This window comes from Mercenaria mercenaria, chromosome 4 (assembly GCF_021730395.1).
Source record: "Mercenaria mercenaria strain notata chromosome 4, MADL_Memer_1, whole genome shotgun sequence".
NCBI lineage: Eukaryota > Metazoa > Mollusca > Bivalvia > Venerida > Veneridae > Mercenaria > Mercenaria mercenaria.
Genome location: NC_069364.1, coordinates 15,419,663 through 15,435,904, shown reverse-complemented (window position 1 = coordinate 15,435,904; position 16,242 = coordinate 15,419,663). Strand labels below are relative to the sequence as shown.

General features: G+C 33.7%; 1 protein-coding gene across 1 annotated transcript; it reads left to right on the top strand.

Annotated features, from left to right (window-relative positions):
* Positions 1 to 12,533: 12,533 nt before the first annotated feature.
* On the top strand, positions 12,534 to 15,883 carry LOC123551062 (uncharacterized). The gene has a single exon (XM_045339720.2). It carries the CDS (start codon positions 12,668 to 12,670, stop codon positions 15,293 to 15,295), a length of 2,628 nt encoding a protein of 875 aa, XP_045195655.2. The 5' UTR covers positions 12,534 to 12,667; the 3' UTR covers positions 15,296 to 15,883.
* The last annotated feature ends 359 nt before the right edge of the window (positions 15,884 to 16,242 follow it).

Below are 16,242 nucleotides of genomic sequence, written 5' to 3'. Positions count from 1 at the left end.
CTTTGTCAGAATATTTTAAGTATCCATTGTGCGGGACAGTACGGCAAATAGTGCATGTCAAATTGTGGGAATATGGGCCGCCGTGAGAAAAATATTGAGAAATATAGAGACCTATACCACATTGTAGATTGAAGTGAGTTATTGTAATTTCCCATGTATCTCTTTCCAGACACGCGACTGGAAAAAGTTATGACGTCATATATATGGCGGCTTAAGAGAAAATAAAAAATCGTAGGCTGCTGAATAAATACAGGTGACAACGTCTTTGAAAACCATGTTATGATTGCAAAATTGATATATTTAGTGAACGTAATGCTTATTCTAGCAGATAAAACACTTTTATGGAAAAGGATGGAATTCATTATGCTTAAAATGAAAATATATCCATATATATCAAAAAGTGACGAAAATGACTGAATAGCGATATTAAGTGAGCAAATGTCTATATAATTGCGCAGTTTGTTCGATTTAAAATAGAAATAGTCTGATAATCTATCACTACCATAGTCGATTAGCATAATTATATGTATCTATTTACCCTTGTTATCCGTATGAGTGTGTCAGATCAGCTTAATGCCCCGACGCTGTGGTTAGAACTCAAAATCAAAAGAAAAAATATGTTACAATTTTAAAAATGCTTTTTCTAATGCACTTACAGCTTGTTGTAAACTATTTTGTAATGCAGATTTTCCAATTGAAATTGATAAATCCAATCAAATAAAACTAAGTTAAAGACATCTACGAAAGAAATCATCAGAAGATTTCTTTAAGAATGTTTTTGTCCAGCATACTAATGGTCTATGATGTCATCGACGTTTAGCGCTACAGTATATTTACGTTTTACAGAAGAAAATTTATAATACTAAAAACTACACATTGAGTCCTTTCAATAAACAAGATTTAGTCACTAATCACATCCCTTCATTTGTATTTTCAAGCAAAGCTCGCATATATGATCAGCAATACTATTTTTGATTCCTTAATTGCATATACACAATGTACAATTAGATTATTTTCGTTTCATAGATAATTTAACCTTTAATATACGTACCACTTCTAATTTATTAAATCGTATAACTTCATGTAAAAAAAATATTGCGACAAAGTATATGCAGATTCTGAAAAAAAAAAACATTCCTAGAAAAATTAAAATCCAGCAATTACAGGGTGTGCTGTTCCGTCGTTTCATATGATTCCTTTACTCTTTATACCTATTTACCAAATAATCCATTGAATTACAACGGAACTGTTTTAATTAAGCGCCTTTTCTTGTGTATTTAATTTCAGTTAAGCCTTTTCCTGCCTGTAACATTGTTAAATACAATTTCCATGTGAACCTGTGAGGCAGTTTGTCAAAGCCTCTCCTTATTAAACGATGTCCGGTAAGGGAATGCAGTTTTTCGAGAGATAATAAGTAATCCATGAGAACTACCTCTGCCTAGCTTGTCGTATGATTTAGAAAACGTTAAACACAGTTATGTGTGGCTACTATATGAAAACAGTTTATGCATTCTTGATGAAGTTTTCAAATACAAACAAACAATTGTTGCTCGAAAAGTTGATACTTTTTATGTCAGGGAGGTGTAGTTATTAAATGAAACTAACAATTCAAAGACAACAATTATTATACTGCATCGCTTGGGATTGATATATCCCCATATCTTAAATTGATTTATACTTTGAAGTTTATTTACTGGAGTTTTTCTCTATTCAGATGGGGATGTTCCCCATACAATCTTCTGCAATATATCAGCTTAGATAACTATCTGTTACTAGATACGTAGTTTGTCACAATCAGCTGTAGGTCATGTTGTTTGTCGGTTATCATGGTTATATGCGACGTTTTATAAATACACTTTCCTTAACTTTTATATAATCTTCATATATTTGCAAAAGCGACTTGCAAGAATTCAGTGAACGTTATTAATACCGGGTATGTCATTTTACAGATATACTGCTATTATCAAGTGCAAGAATATTCTACTAAATTTTACGATTGTAATTCAGACTTGTGTGGATTTATTTTAAAAGTTTAATAGGAATTTAAAAACACTTCTATTACTAAGTGTAACAAAACAGTAGTTATTTATCAATTTCAATGAATTTTTTTACAAATGATGAAATGTTTTATCATATGCGGTTCTGACCCTCTTATTTGGAGGTATGTTGCATATTCGGTGTTCATTTTTTTGTCAGCTGGATGCTACACTTTCCTCTTTGATCGTGACCAACGAAAGAGGTGGACCACGCCATGACTGATGGTTCTAAAAGGCCATTGGGACTAAGCTGCTTTGATATATTTCTACTTTCCAGATTTGTCGGATCTTTAATACTGTTCTGCTGGTATTCTGCTTTCTGTAACGGCATGGAGAACATGCGCAAATGATTTGTTAAAAGCTTTAAGAAAATCCCTTTGAAAGTATAGAACGCAAATAATCAAGATAATAGAAGACTCGGTTTGACCAAAATTTGTTCCGGGGAGGTTTTGAAAGGTGAAAATTTCATGCCCTTATGCACCAGCTTAAGCTGAATTATATTATAATGATATTAACGAACTTCATAATACTAAAGGACCAGGGGCTATTTACATATTTAATGTAGATATTTACTAGATCATTTTTGTGTTTCAATTAATAGCGTGCCCTCAGTTTCCCTTGCATGAATAAGACACTCAGCAGTCGGGAGATGAAGTTTACGTATACTGTTCTTTAACATTGGAATATGGTGGAGATATAGAGTGTGAGCATTATTGCCAAACTAATGTTTAAGCACACCAGCATTGTTTTGCAACTGACCTTTTCAAGGCTTTGCCGCACTACGTTCCTTTATTTTACGTTTTAAGCTTTCTGTCTGTTGGCTTTACTTCGTTCAGGTATTTATCCTGTTCTAACCTATAAATGCATTGATGCAGAGTTTTACGGTTCAAATATGCGTTGCATTAACATGAATCAGAGTTTATCACAAATCAGATCTGTTGAGAAATATTTTCAGTTTCAGAGAAAGAAGGATGAAAGAAAGAAAATGAAATGATTATCCCCTGCCCATGATGCCCCTCATCCTGCAATTAGCTAAACATAATTACAGAAAGCCAATAATAAACGTTTAAATGTATGAATAATATTGTTTATAGATACTTTTGTTATCGCGGAGCTAAAGACGAATTCAGTATCTAACGCTTTCAGTGTTGATGTCAAGTTTGTATGCATATGATTAACCAGTAATTCTGATTAATTGAGTCGACTATCATGAATCTAATTTTCAGAAAATGTCTGTTAAATGTCCACCGGCATAGTAATCTTGATCGTACTTAAATCTTGTTTAAATAAAATTGCAAACAATGCATGTAATATGCACATGTTCTAATGCTGTACATGTTCTAATAATAACAGCATAGACAATTACTTGTGCCGACATTGATTTGTATTGCATTTTCGACAAAATCCTTTCCTTCTAGGTACTGATTAAAACCAGATATTAATAACGTATTTTCCCTTATTGTATGATATATATCTTGTAACGTTTGGAAATAATCTTATTTCAGATTCAACGACATAAGATTAGTCGAAAATATTTTATTTCAAGAGGTAGAAGCGATATGTAAAAATGCATTGTAAATTAGGTGGGTGGGGTACAAAAAACAATTAAAATAATTTAAATATACTTTCTACTGAGAAAGTGCAAATATAATATATTTGATATGTCCAATTGGCTTGTTTAATTACATCATATCCGATATTATAAGCAATTTTATTAATATTATTAATCATTATTCAGCAGTATTATTTTCGTAAACGGTCGCCATATTGATGACGTCATTCCCGGATCCAGTCGCGGTCCCCAAAAGAGATACATACATATTATTTTTATCTTGGACCAAGGAATAATTTGATATATGTGGCTATATTTCTCAACTACTTTCGAGCGGGATTACGAATGGCCGTGGACTAAAACATCTATTGGTTAGGTAGATTGTTGGTAAAGATGTTCGTTTATCTAATATTTTTGTTTGTTGATGATACTCCTAAACCTGAAACCTCAATGAAAACCGTTCATGTAAGGTATTAGATTACTAATAGTAATGTTTACAAAATGGCTTTTGCTTGGTATATTCTGAAAGGTAACCGTGTTTTGCACTATTTTGCAATTTTTAAACAACTTTTACCGTGCCATTTTTTTATAAATTTTGTATATCTTCTCCCCAAGCTCAAGTAGAGACAAATTTCAAAGTGATAGCCACTATCCAAAACGTTTGCAGAGAACTCATTTTACCATTAATTTTAATAAAAGAAACATCAAACTATTGGTAAACAATTATAAAACACAAAATAAAAATGTCAACATCATTTTTTCTATGGTGCCTCAAGTAAACGGAATTAATGAGACAGAATTCATACTTCAACATTGAAAAAATAAGGTCGAATGCTGTGTTTCTGTTTTGAATTTTGCTTACTCCATTTAAAAATAACCTTAGGGCAGACGTAAAACCCACCTATATTTCTTCCACAATATATAATCTAAGAGTCAAAGCAAAATAGAGAACTTTCACCGCACGTAACTCAATATTTTTAAAGATGTGTAGCTCTGCCCCTTCTGTTTATTAATAATAAGTAGTAAATTCACTTTGAACACCAAGAAATCGCTTATAAGATTCATCTTTTTCCATTTTTGTACAAGTTTTCAATAAAAAGTCATGAAAGAAGTAAAAACTTACTAGAAAAAAGGAAAATAAGGAAAACAAATTTGGTCCCAGTAGGGCTTGAACCTACGCCCCCCTAAGAATTGCAGTTAAAGTAGGTTTAGCGTAGGAATTGAATACTCTTCAAAAAGGAGGTTCTCTATTAGTGACCTAATAGCCTTCAGTCTCCCACCACCCTTTTACATCTGTCTCAAAAGTTATTATACATTTGCAAGAAAGATGAATAATTATATTGCAAATTCTGTTTTCTACAGTGCAATGCCCGTGCTCTTCTTCTTACAGCACTGATTACGCTAAATAGAAAGTGACTACTCAGTATCCCATTTAAAGTAGTCCATAATGTAGTTCAATGCTGTTGATGAGATCTGGTATAGTGAGTCATATAAGGATATGACAGTTATATATTTAGCTTAGTCGTATTGCTTATTGTATTGAGAAAAGATCTAGACCACTTTCATTGTGAATTTCCAGGTTTTAGATTTATACATTGCATCGCTAATCATGGGAGCATTTTCAGAGGGTGATGTTTATTAGAACTGATTATTTTTCTTGTATGTAACATTACATCTCAACATTTTTTTTTTCATTTTTGGTAAGAAGACATGTTATACTAAAAGGCTATATCTGGTTTTTATATCATTGAAATGTTCAAAGGCAATGAAAATAAGGACCCAATATTTAATTGTTTACATGAAATAAAGAAGGGACTAAATTTAATTTAGTACAAGGTAACCTTAAGAAAAATCAGCTTTCTCAGCATTGATCTGTCACTGAATAAAAAAAATATAACACTCCCATTTGCAAACTTTTCCACGACATCCTTCACATCTTAAACCGTATTTAGTAGACATTTTATTACCTGCATTACTCGTCTAAAACCTTAAAATGACACAAAAACAGCATACACTGCAGAAAATTGGAATCAGTTCCAAGGTTTGCGACAGGATTTTATTTCAAAAGAACGGATTTCAATCCACCTAAATCAGAGAAAATATGACAGTAAGCTGTCAGAAACGTCCTATGTTCCTCGCTTCCTCTTCGTATCTGCTTAAGCAGAGTTGTTTTAAAGTACAACTGAATTGAATTGACATTTTACAGGCGTCACAATGCACTTAAAGACTGTTGCTGTGATGTAAAAATGATCCTTTGCATGCACAAAACGCAACCAAGCAAGTAAATAGTATATGGAGTTGACGGAGCTTTATCATGAGATGTAGTGAAATGTATTAAACCCCTCATGTTCTCTAGGACTGACTTAAGCGGAATTCTTTATAATTAGATGAACTCCATGACCCCAAAATATCAGAAAATAAAACAACTGATAATCCTAGTTCCGGGGACGTTTTGCAGCATAACACCACATAACGATTGTTGTTGGGCTATAAGGAGATCCTTTGGAAGCATAGAACGCAACCAAGAAAATTAATGGCAGTTTCTGTTCTTGAAAAGTTATGAAATGTCCCATACTCCCGGGCACTGGCTTATGCGGAATTCTACTATAGTAGAACTACGATCATTAAACATAGTAGCCGTCAGTTCCGAGCGTCATATGAAGATCAGATAAATGCACTTTTATTTCTGAAAACTACAATAAGGTCATGTGATACTTCTTTTTTTTTTTTTAGAAACTTTAGTTTTGTCTCCATGTTTTAATATCATTTTCCCCACGAAAGATTATTCCTGTTAATGCCATAACCGTTTTGGCTGTTTATTCATGTTGTCATATTCCATGAAAAATGCAAAAATAGCGTAAAATTCTACTTTCCGTACCATTTAAATTGCATACTTCTGCATCTCTTGTTTGTGAATCGCTTTTTGAATGATAACACAATTTAGATATATGTTGAAATTCAGATTGCTACAGGAAATGAAATGATTTATGGTAAATATAATTTTTAGAAATCTATAAAATAATTTCGAGTTTTAACTATCGTGGAACGGTACGCATATCATTTAAAAGCAATGCAATTTCTACCTTTAAGTTAATTCTTTTGTGCATTGACCAGATGGTGTACATAAATTTTGGGGCATATTGCGGCTAGATTTTCAAGAGAAAGCATTGTATTTTTTTTACTGCATTTCCATTGGATAGACTCCTATAGTAGAAGAACCTTTCAAAATGGAAGCGTTGGTAGCGCTTGCAATGTTTTAATATAGACGGACGGATATACCAGATACGTACACTACAAAATTACATAACTAATAAGGAAGATTATCTAAATATATAATCTGAAAGCAGCCTGTACAAATGACGATTTCGGCTGAAACAAACCCTGTTGTAGTCAGCTTGACTTCATATGATTATTCACTTTCTTTACTGTTTTATGCATCTACTGCATCTACGGATTACTTTAGTCAGACGTCAGAGTTTTGAGTGTTGTACCATTTACGTTGGTTTGTATTTTTAGACGATATGCTGGTAAATATGTTCAAATGTCCGACAGTACGCGACGAAGTCATGAGAGGTCTAGCAAAATTGTGTCAGAAGAAGCTGACAGAAATGTCGTTGTTTCGTATTTTCATCATCGTGGTTTCAATTTTTTACCATCGTAGTTTCATTGTATTGACATTTCAATATATTCTAACATATATTAAACGTATTATCGTACTTTGGCTGTTCTGAGTTTATTATATGCGGGGATGGCCATAACAAAAACACAAGAATCTTTAAGACCAAGTTGAGAATAATTGTAGTGTAATGGCTAGGTTTTGTATTTTAATTTGGATATTTCTTTCTGAGATTTAAGACTATAAAAATTATAAAAAAGCTGTACATTTCATTAATTATAAAAGACAAGCTAGGTGTCAAATCTTCAGTAGCTGGATGGTGTTGAACAAGAACAAATTCGTGAATTATTTTAGTTTAATTACCAAGTTGATAGGAAGTTGAATAATGTGTCTGCGTAGTTTTCCTGTGTTTTCCTGATATTCTGAAAAAGTTATTCCCCTTTGAAAATGAATATCATTTGTAAAGATATAAAATAAACAATTGCTGAAAAGTGCTTTCCAGTTAGTTATGTAAAATTGTAACACTTGTACATTATTGTAAATACATAAAAACGAACATATGTAACAGTTCTTTGAAAATGGTGAGTTTTGAAAGGCGTTTAACTTTCTGGAAGTGCGGCCCCTTTATGTAGTCCTTTCTAGAATGCAATGTTTATATCATTATACTGACACTTGTTTTGTAGAGTAATATACATGTTTTACATGCTGTTCAATTTTCATGTGAAACAACTCTTTCTTTCTATGATTGGGTGTTGTTTAATTTTTTTTTCTCTCAAAACGTAAGGCTAAGCGTTAACAGAACTGTTTTTAAAAGGTTATTGAAAATTGACTACATCTTTGAAACTCAACTGAACATTTATAACAATGTGCATAGTTGTTCGTAGGACGTAAATCTGTTAGAACTGTTAAACAGTGTTGTGTTTTAAAGAGATCTTCAGGTACACTGGCTACTACGTTACATAATGCATAATTGTGCTATTTTTCTTTTTGGGGAGTGGGGAGGGGATAAGCGTCACATCGACACGATTATAGGTCATATGGCGACCAATTTTTGGTGCTTGAGGAAGGATCCATGTGGCCCTCTGTGCATTATTTTATCAGGAACGTGTACCTGAGTTGAACCTTCGACATTCCATAAGCACGCTGGAGAGCTTCCTTATATGAAGAATTCGAACCTACATCGGCGAGGGACAAATGATTTGAAGTCACCGACCTTAATCACTTGGCCACAAAGGGCCCTGATTATGTTCTACTCGTATAGTCTCTTGTACCTCTTTGGAGAATGACATCATATTTTAATATTTTAGGCAATGTATTTGTGTTAAAATAAATTATGATAATTCTACATATAATATAATAAATGGACATAAATTATCACTATATTCAATGTTTATTTCAGACCTTACAGTGTGTTATTTTCTGTTTCCTTACAATAAGTTACATTTTACATTATAATGAGTCTTTAAATGAACGTGTTTATGTTCTGCAATGTGTTCCTGTGGTCACTTTCACTTGGTGGAGAGTAATCATATGTCCCATGCCAGTGGGACACTGGAAGGGACTATAGAAATGCCTTCCATCTAAGCGTCGGTCCGTCCGTCCTATATTCAAAATATTTATCATTAGCACATGACAGTTTCTCACATGTAGAATTATCCCCCCACCCCCACGACCCAGAAAGATGTTTGTTTTCACTTGATTTGTTAAAAAAATAAATGAAAAAAAGTTTATAATTTTAGAAGTATTTCAGCTTGAATCACTATACCTCGCATAATTATTCTAACCACATGGCCTTTGCTCACATGTTGAGCAGTTCCCCCCTTGGTTTGGTAAACGCTTATTATTCAAAAAACACTTCAGCTGGAATCAGAAAACCGCATATAATTATTAATAGACTCATGCCCTGTGGTCAAATATTCTACCCCCCCCCCCCCCCCCCCCCCCATCCCTGCACATCCCCTCTTTACCTAGCATTAGCAAAGTGTATTTCCCTTGATTGGGTAAAAAATGTAAATACTTATAATCCAGAATGTCACCAAACCTCACATAATGACTGATGAGCTTATTGTCTTTCTTCATATGTTGTATTATCCCCCTGTGACTCAGTAAAGAGGACCTTGATATCTAAGTAACCTATTGATGGATCTTCAAATCACTTTACACAAATGTAGATCACTCAGTATAGGGTAGTGGTTCATCGTCAGAATCACTTCATTAACCAGATTATTGTCCTTCGTTTTTCACAAGCCATCAATTTCCACATAACAAAGTAATCCATAAATGGATCTTCATAACATTTAAGACAAATATAGATCACCGTAGGGAAGTAGTACATGCGTACATTTCACCAGGATCTCTTCAGCAACTACAGAGTTATTGCCATTTAATTGTTTTGAAATTCCAACATGGATCTTCATGAAACTCAATACAAATATAAATCATGAAAAAGCAGAGCTTTTCCATAGACTATGTATAAAAATGGAACCAACAAACCGTTGGGTGTTTTTGTTTTGTACATCTGCTTGTGTATGACTGGAAATTAAATATCTTCAAAAATAGTCCTCTCATTCAAAAAAACCCCAATTTATTCGGCTGATTCAAGGTCCGTTTGCCAAATTTTCTGTTGTTTGGCAGGGCTCGGGTTAAATATTTTAGGTCTATGAGTATTTACTCATCATAATTCTTGTGAATGAGTAAAATGGTAAAATATGAAATTGACTAATTTTACTCTTGAAAAATTCTGTTAACGAGAAAACTCAGACATCAGTGTTTGTTCACTTTTTAATTTCTTTGACACGTTCGTGTTTTCCATGCATAGGAGACAACAATTAAATAGTGTTAAAATAGTGCTAGGGCTTGTCAGCCCAATGTAGTGAATTGTGTGACTGGGAGGTGTATTATGTCATGTGTCTACGGCTTGATATTCCAGTGAGGCAGCACTATAAAATTGGGCATTGTGCTCACTGCTTAAAGTAGACACCGTCGTTTACATGACGTAAAACTGTTGAAAGAGACCTCAAACCCAAACACACAAACACATACTTTAAAATTCACTGCCGCACTGTAGTTATAATGCAAACAAAAATGCCTAATAAACAATAGGAATATTACCAAGTCTGTCAGGTGCATGCTCACACATTTGTTCTGTTACGTAAAGCATCCAGACAATTCAGATTTTGTTTACACTAGTAAAACGACATTTAAAGCGTTTCTACAATTTTATGTAAATTTTTATACGCATAAAAATTATCAGACATATGCATATGCATTATTTCAATGCGTAATATCATAACTAGAGCCCCGATTTGGGTGAGATGTTGACATGCCCGAGTTATGCAAACGAAGGGCACGGGGAATTTCCTAATTTGAAAAATTAAATTCGCGGCACGATGTGTCTCTTTTATAAGTATTTCAAGTGCGTTTCCATGAATTTGAAACAGCTGTCTTGTTTTATCTATCAAGTCGATGTAACCTTTGAACCTACTTAAGGCTTTATGATATGCATTTGGTAATTTTATCACGCAAAAATGTAACTGACATAATATGTTGTTTATTTAATATGAAAATTGATGTCCGTGGTTCTCTGTTTTAGCACATAGTTACTGGGATGTTGTCTTTACATAATACGGTTGCGTATGAGTTGGACAAATTTAGTCGGTTTTCACCCCACTACTCGGAAGATGGTGTTCGAGACTGTAATCAACAGCAAGCAGTATCAGGGATGTTTTCACACAGAAATGTTGCCCTTGATTTCTTGCACAGATTAGCAGAAAAGGTATAATAACCGGGTCAAAACAAAAATTCTTAGATGTTTTGTCATGCATAGTAAAACAAAGACTGTTAATGATACATTAGTGACAGCAATTACCTGTAAAACAAACAAGTGTCACTTCTGATTAATACTTTTTAAATGATCTGTATCTGAAGACAAAAGAGGGCAGCGGTCTTATTTTGCAAAATTGTGCTAGTCATTCCTCAAGTTTGCATTGGCGTTCCGACAAAAATTACCTACAGTTTTTATTGTTTCTTCACTACCATAAGCTCATGTTAACAGCAAATTAGAAGTTTTTTTTTATTTTATTAACGGAATGATGATATTACATGTCATTGTAAAGGTCTGATTAGCATGCCATTGGAAAAGGTCTGAACTTTAAAACTAGCATGTCCTTATAAAACATCTGAACTTTTGAATTAGCATGTATTTGAGAAAAGTCTGAACTTACAAATTAGGATGTCCATTCAAAAGGTCTTAACTTTCAAGTTAGCATGCCGTCAAAACGCTAAGAGGCTGACAGAAGCATTAGATTGCCAATTCAACTTTTTCTCTAAAAAATCCAGTATTTTATTTTAGAGACATGTAATACTTCTTGATACAACAGCTTAATCCCTGGCAATTATCAATATTTGCTATTGAAAAATTTCCACATCAATTACAGTACGTTAAAAATAAGATACATTTTCAGAGGATTTACCAGTACAGCTGTTTATGGCTATGTATCATACTCACACAATATGTACCCGAAAGACGGTGTACGTATGTTTGCTTTTCTTATGTGCTTTGCATTCGTTTTTTATGCAATTTGCATTTATAAGCTATTATATCAAGACTTGGATGAAATGTAAATGTAAATATTGTGAAATTCAAGGATTATCAACAAACAACATGTTTACATTAGATTCTTGGATATTTAATCTAATAACGCGGCCTGATATTTCAAATTTTTAAAGTATACGCACAAGGCTAAAATATTTTCATGATGTCTGAGTACAAAAATGAATGATATTTTGAACAGATTTACAGCCTGCATTTTTAAGAAAGGTCATTTTCTGTATTCAAGGGAACTGAAATCAATACGTGGGAGTTTTAATTCTGTTCAAGATCTTACAGAGGGAGTAGTAAAATATTGACAGAGGTTTCAAATAATTTGCACTACCTTTACAGAGAAACTATGTAATATTGGTCATTGTCTGAGAGCAGCTGAAATCGCTAGAAACGGAGAAACAAAGAGATATATACAGAAATTTTAACCATTATTACCCATACAAATGGAAACTAAAATTATAGAAAAGCACTATTTACACATAAAGAAACTCAATGATATAGATGATTTTTACTGTAATTGTCCCAACACATGGAAATTGAAATTAAAGTCCACACGCATACATTTAGACGAGGTGACCCACTGCGCGTGAACCCTGGCTATTCAGTAATGTAAATGTGGTTTTCGATTTCAAGTTTAGCTTGTTTACTTTCATTTTCTTTCCTTCCGGGAAGAGCTGAAGGTCATCTGACGTCATTTTCTTTGTTGTTATGCCTGGTGAGATTGTATAAAATCTGCTGACCGTCCTGATGATATAAAAAGATAAACCCGGATAATGATTACGCAGTATAATATACCCGTTCAACAATAACAGTTGAAAAATATTAGCTGCTTTTCTATTTGAAATATTGGCAATTTGAAAATGGATGCGCATTTTATAGTTCTCACCTTGCTTTTATATTCTGTATGGCAATTTACAGAAGGCGAAACGGCGGAAAGTTTTGGAAATACAACCGACATAACAAACTGCACTATGGTACCGAGAAACACTGATATTACTGGAGAGTTGAAAGAATTAATTGACGATGGAAACAGAAAGATTACATTAAATATTGAAATTACTGGCGAGTTAGGACCATTAGGGGAACAATATCCTGGTGGGCTTTTTGAACCGAAGAAATGGATCTTAATAACTGAGGAAGCAGGAAAGTCATTATTGCTCTTCCCGGACGATCATGTTGCGAAGTCTCTATACACGCTTTCGTTTGGATTGAGTTCTCTTGAAATAACTCTAGATCAACAACCGGAAAATTGTCTTAATAGAAATTATACTTTAGATCAAATTCTAAACACGATCCGATTCTACGTTCTTCGGAATTTTACAAACGATGTAAGTAACGTGCCAGATAACTTTGAAGTATGCAATCGCGAGGTTAGTTTCGAAAACGATAACACAACAGGTGAACTTCAATACATTTGTTGTAATGATGTGATAGAAGCATGTTACATTTTGAAGCCAGGAATATGGCTAAATATATTAGATACATGTAAACTAATTATAGAGTTTATGGTACCTTTTCTGTGCCCTCTTTTCATCCCGAAACGGATTTTCAAAACAGTATCAATATTCAGGTATAGTCCTAATCAGTGTAATGGAAGATCACTAAGACTGCTTGTGAAAAAAAATGGTTCAAGTCAGAATCCTCAAGGGTATACCCAAATCAACCCAAATTGTCTGCCTAAATTTGAAACATTCATGGGTAGTCAAGTACAAGGAATTCACAACCTTGAAGTAAAGTCGATAAACTTTGAAGCTAGACAAGACAAACTCATAGAAGAAGAGTCACATCCATTCGGATTTTGGAACTTTTTATTCAATACGTTCATTGAATGCGAAATGAGAAAAGTTGACGATGGTTTAAAGGAATGTTGTAATCAAAACATACTGAAACCTTTCAAATGCTATATATCGTGGATTCAATTTTTGAAATGTATTACGTACGTGCTTCTTTTTGCAGTTCTTGTCTCGCCGTGGTGGTTTACAGTTGTATTCTACTACAGTTATGATTATCATTTCCTTGAGGCAGTTAAGTCTGCTGGCAATGCTCTTCATGTCGAAATCTCTCCGACCCAAACCGATTTCACAAGCGATTATGTGATGATAAGCTCGGCTTTCCTGTTTTTCATATTATACAATGGTACAAATGACCTCTTTCGTTTAGCTATCAAAACACTATTCTATTTCTGCATCTATGGAAACAGTCCTTTTTCAGAATCGGTTTCACTTTTTGTTACAATGTTACTTTTACCCTTAAAAACGTTTGGACTTTTTTGTGGTTGTTTTGCTTTTGCTTTTTGGGTTACGTTCGTTGTCCCATTTCTGCTCCTATTTTTTATACTGCAGACACTTCCTTTGGTGAGTGTTTTCAACAACCTCATTTTGCTATATAAAGAGTTTCAAGAATTACGCAAAGAGGTACAAATAAATGTTTGGACCTGTCTCTTTACATTTGTTGCATGCATACAGGTAATATACATTTCTGTATTTGTTGTCTCAGACTGTGTGATATTGTTTATTGACTGCTTTGTCTATTCAATGACAGGTCTTCTACTTAACTACGACGACGTTTTTAAGTATGTTTTCCTAATTCTACTCTTTTTTCTTTATGGATACGATTGTTTCAATAATGTACATAAAAGATATTCATATTTCAGCAAATTACTGAATATGAAAATGCAGGCAAAAGTAATTAATCAATTTAAGGACTTTGGTCGTCAAGATAATGAAAGTGCTTATCCATCAAACGGCCCGATAAATACCGCTCATGTCGTGCCCTCCTCTTCTAACCAACAACCTAATGAAATATGCTTTACCTATGTCCCCCAAGATTGTTTATACATAAAAGCCAAACGCCTGGTAGTTTTCTTTGACAGGTCCGAAGCAATCCCAACGCCATACATATCAAAACAGTTCTTCCAAGAAGTGAATTCGATTCCCAGTGTGGTATGTCCAGGATCCGAGTATATTCTTTACCTGAAAGCATTAAGAGACTTTTTCTTCGTTGTTTTATTTCTGCTATTCGTTATCATTGTCGTGTTTGCTTTGGGAAGGGCACATGACCTTTCATCAGGCGTTCAAACTATTGTTGCATTAGGAGGGGGTTTCTTACCGTTTGTATTCGAGAAGTTTTTTTCAAAGTCTCACATTAGGAATATGTCAGAAGCTGAAATCAGTCTTTGGGGAAAATTATTAGAAGATAGAATAGACATTTTTGAAGAACGATGGAAAGTTCAAGATATTGAAGTTCAGACTATCTGTGAACCTCGTACAGTCGAGGAAAGCTCTGTTGAAACAGACATACTATGCAGGCCTAGCGGTTCGATCCAGGTAGAAATTTCAGATACTCAGGAGTATGATTTTGTGGTATCTGAAGAAACTACTCAGACGGGAAAAATATTGAAAATATTTGTTCCCAATACTTCTTTGTCCGTGGATACGGAAACCGAAGTAGTCGTATATAGCAAAGCAAGATATCAATCATTAGCTTAGAAATAATAAGGATTTTTAATCTTATTAAGAAATGGAATTACTTTTATCGGAGTTAATGAGAAATGAACGACAGAATATGATCGACAAAGCCATACATACACTAGCGATTCGCGGCTAGTCTGTCGATGAGATTCTGTCACTTATCTCGCATGAACTCTGAAAACTACAATTTTATTTCTTTATTTACGTATTTACATTGTGTTCCTTTCCATAAGTTGACAAGGCATTTTCATAACTTGCAAAGTTTTGTTGTATTTGATATTTCAGTCTTTTTCCCGGTTATATTGTTTGTGGCTTTGGTGCTTTTCCGTTTTTGTTTCATACAAAATGAACGGCTTAATTTTCATTGGAACAAATAGAGAGAATGTAAATCTTTAAAACTCGTATATCCGAAATGCCTTGTTAACAATCTTGTATATTTTATTGCAGTCTGGGTGTTTAAAATAGTGTATCTATTTGGACTCTTATCATATAACAAGAAGCAACCTATCATATTATTATTTTTTTACAATTCTACAATTGTTTTTCATTTTCAGTCGGATCTAATCAACACAAAGCCCTGTGTATATTTTCTTATCGGATGTGGTAAAATATCGCATCGCACCACGGATCCGGTCTGGAATGAAATGTCCTCCAGCCTATACACATTGCAGACAAGACCATACATAGATGAATATTTATTGGTATACGCGCTTACACTCTTTTCTTAAAATTTCTTCTATTCGCCAAATTGTTTTTGAGAGCAATAGGTCCAATGCGTGTTGATAGTACATTTTTCTCATGGGAGTCATCTTCAAAATGATATTCAAAGATATACTCTCTTTTCTTAAGTCAGAGAATTAAGATTTACAATGTTCTATTAAACTAAGTTTTTTTTAATATTTTATTCATTTGAGGTATATTCAAACAATCAGTATAGTACTTGATTATATTGCAACTGTGACAGC

Bases quoted from the DNA above. Each gene is read 5' to 3' on its own strand.
- LOC123551062 (XM_045339720.2), top strand. From the start codon at position 12,668: ATGGATGCGCATTTTATAGTTCTCACCTTGCTTTTATATTCTGTATGG.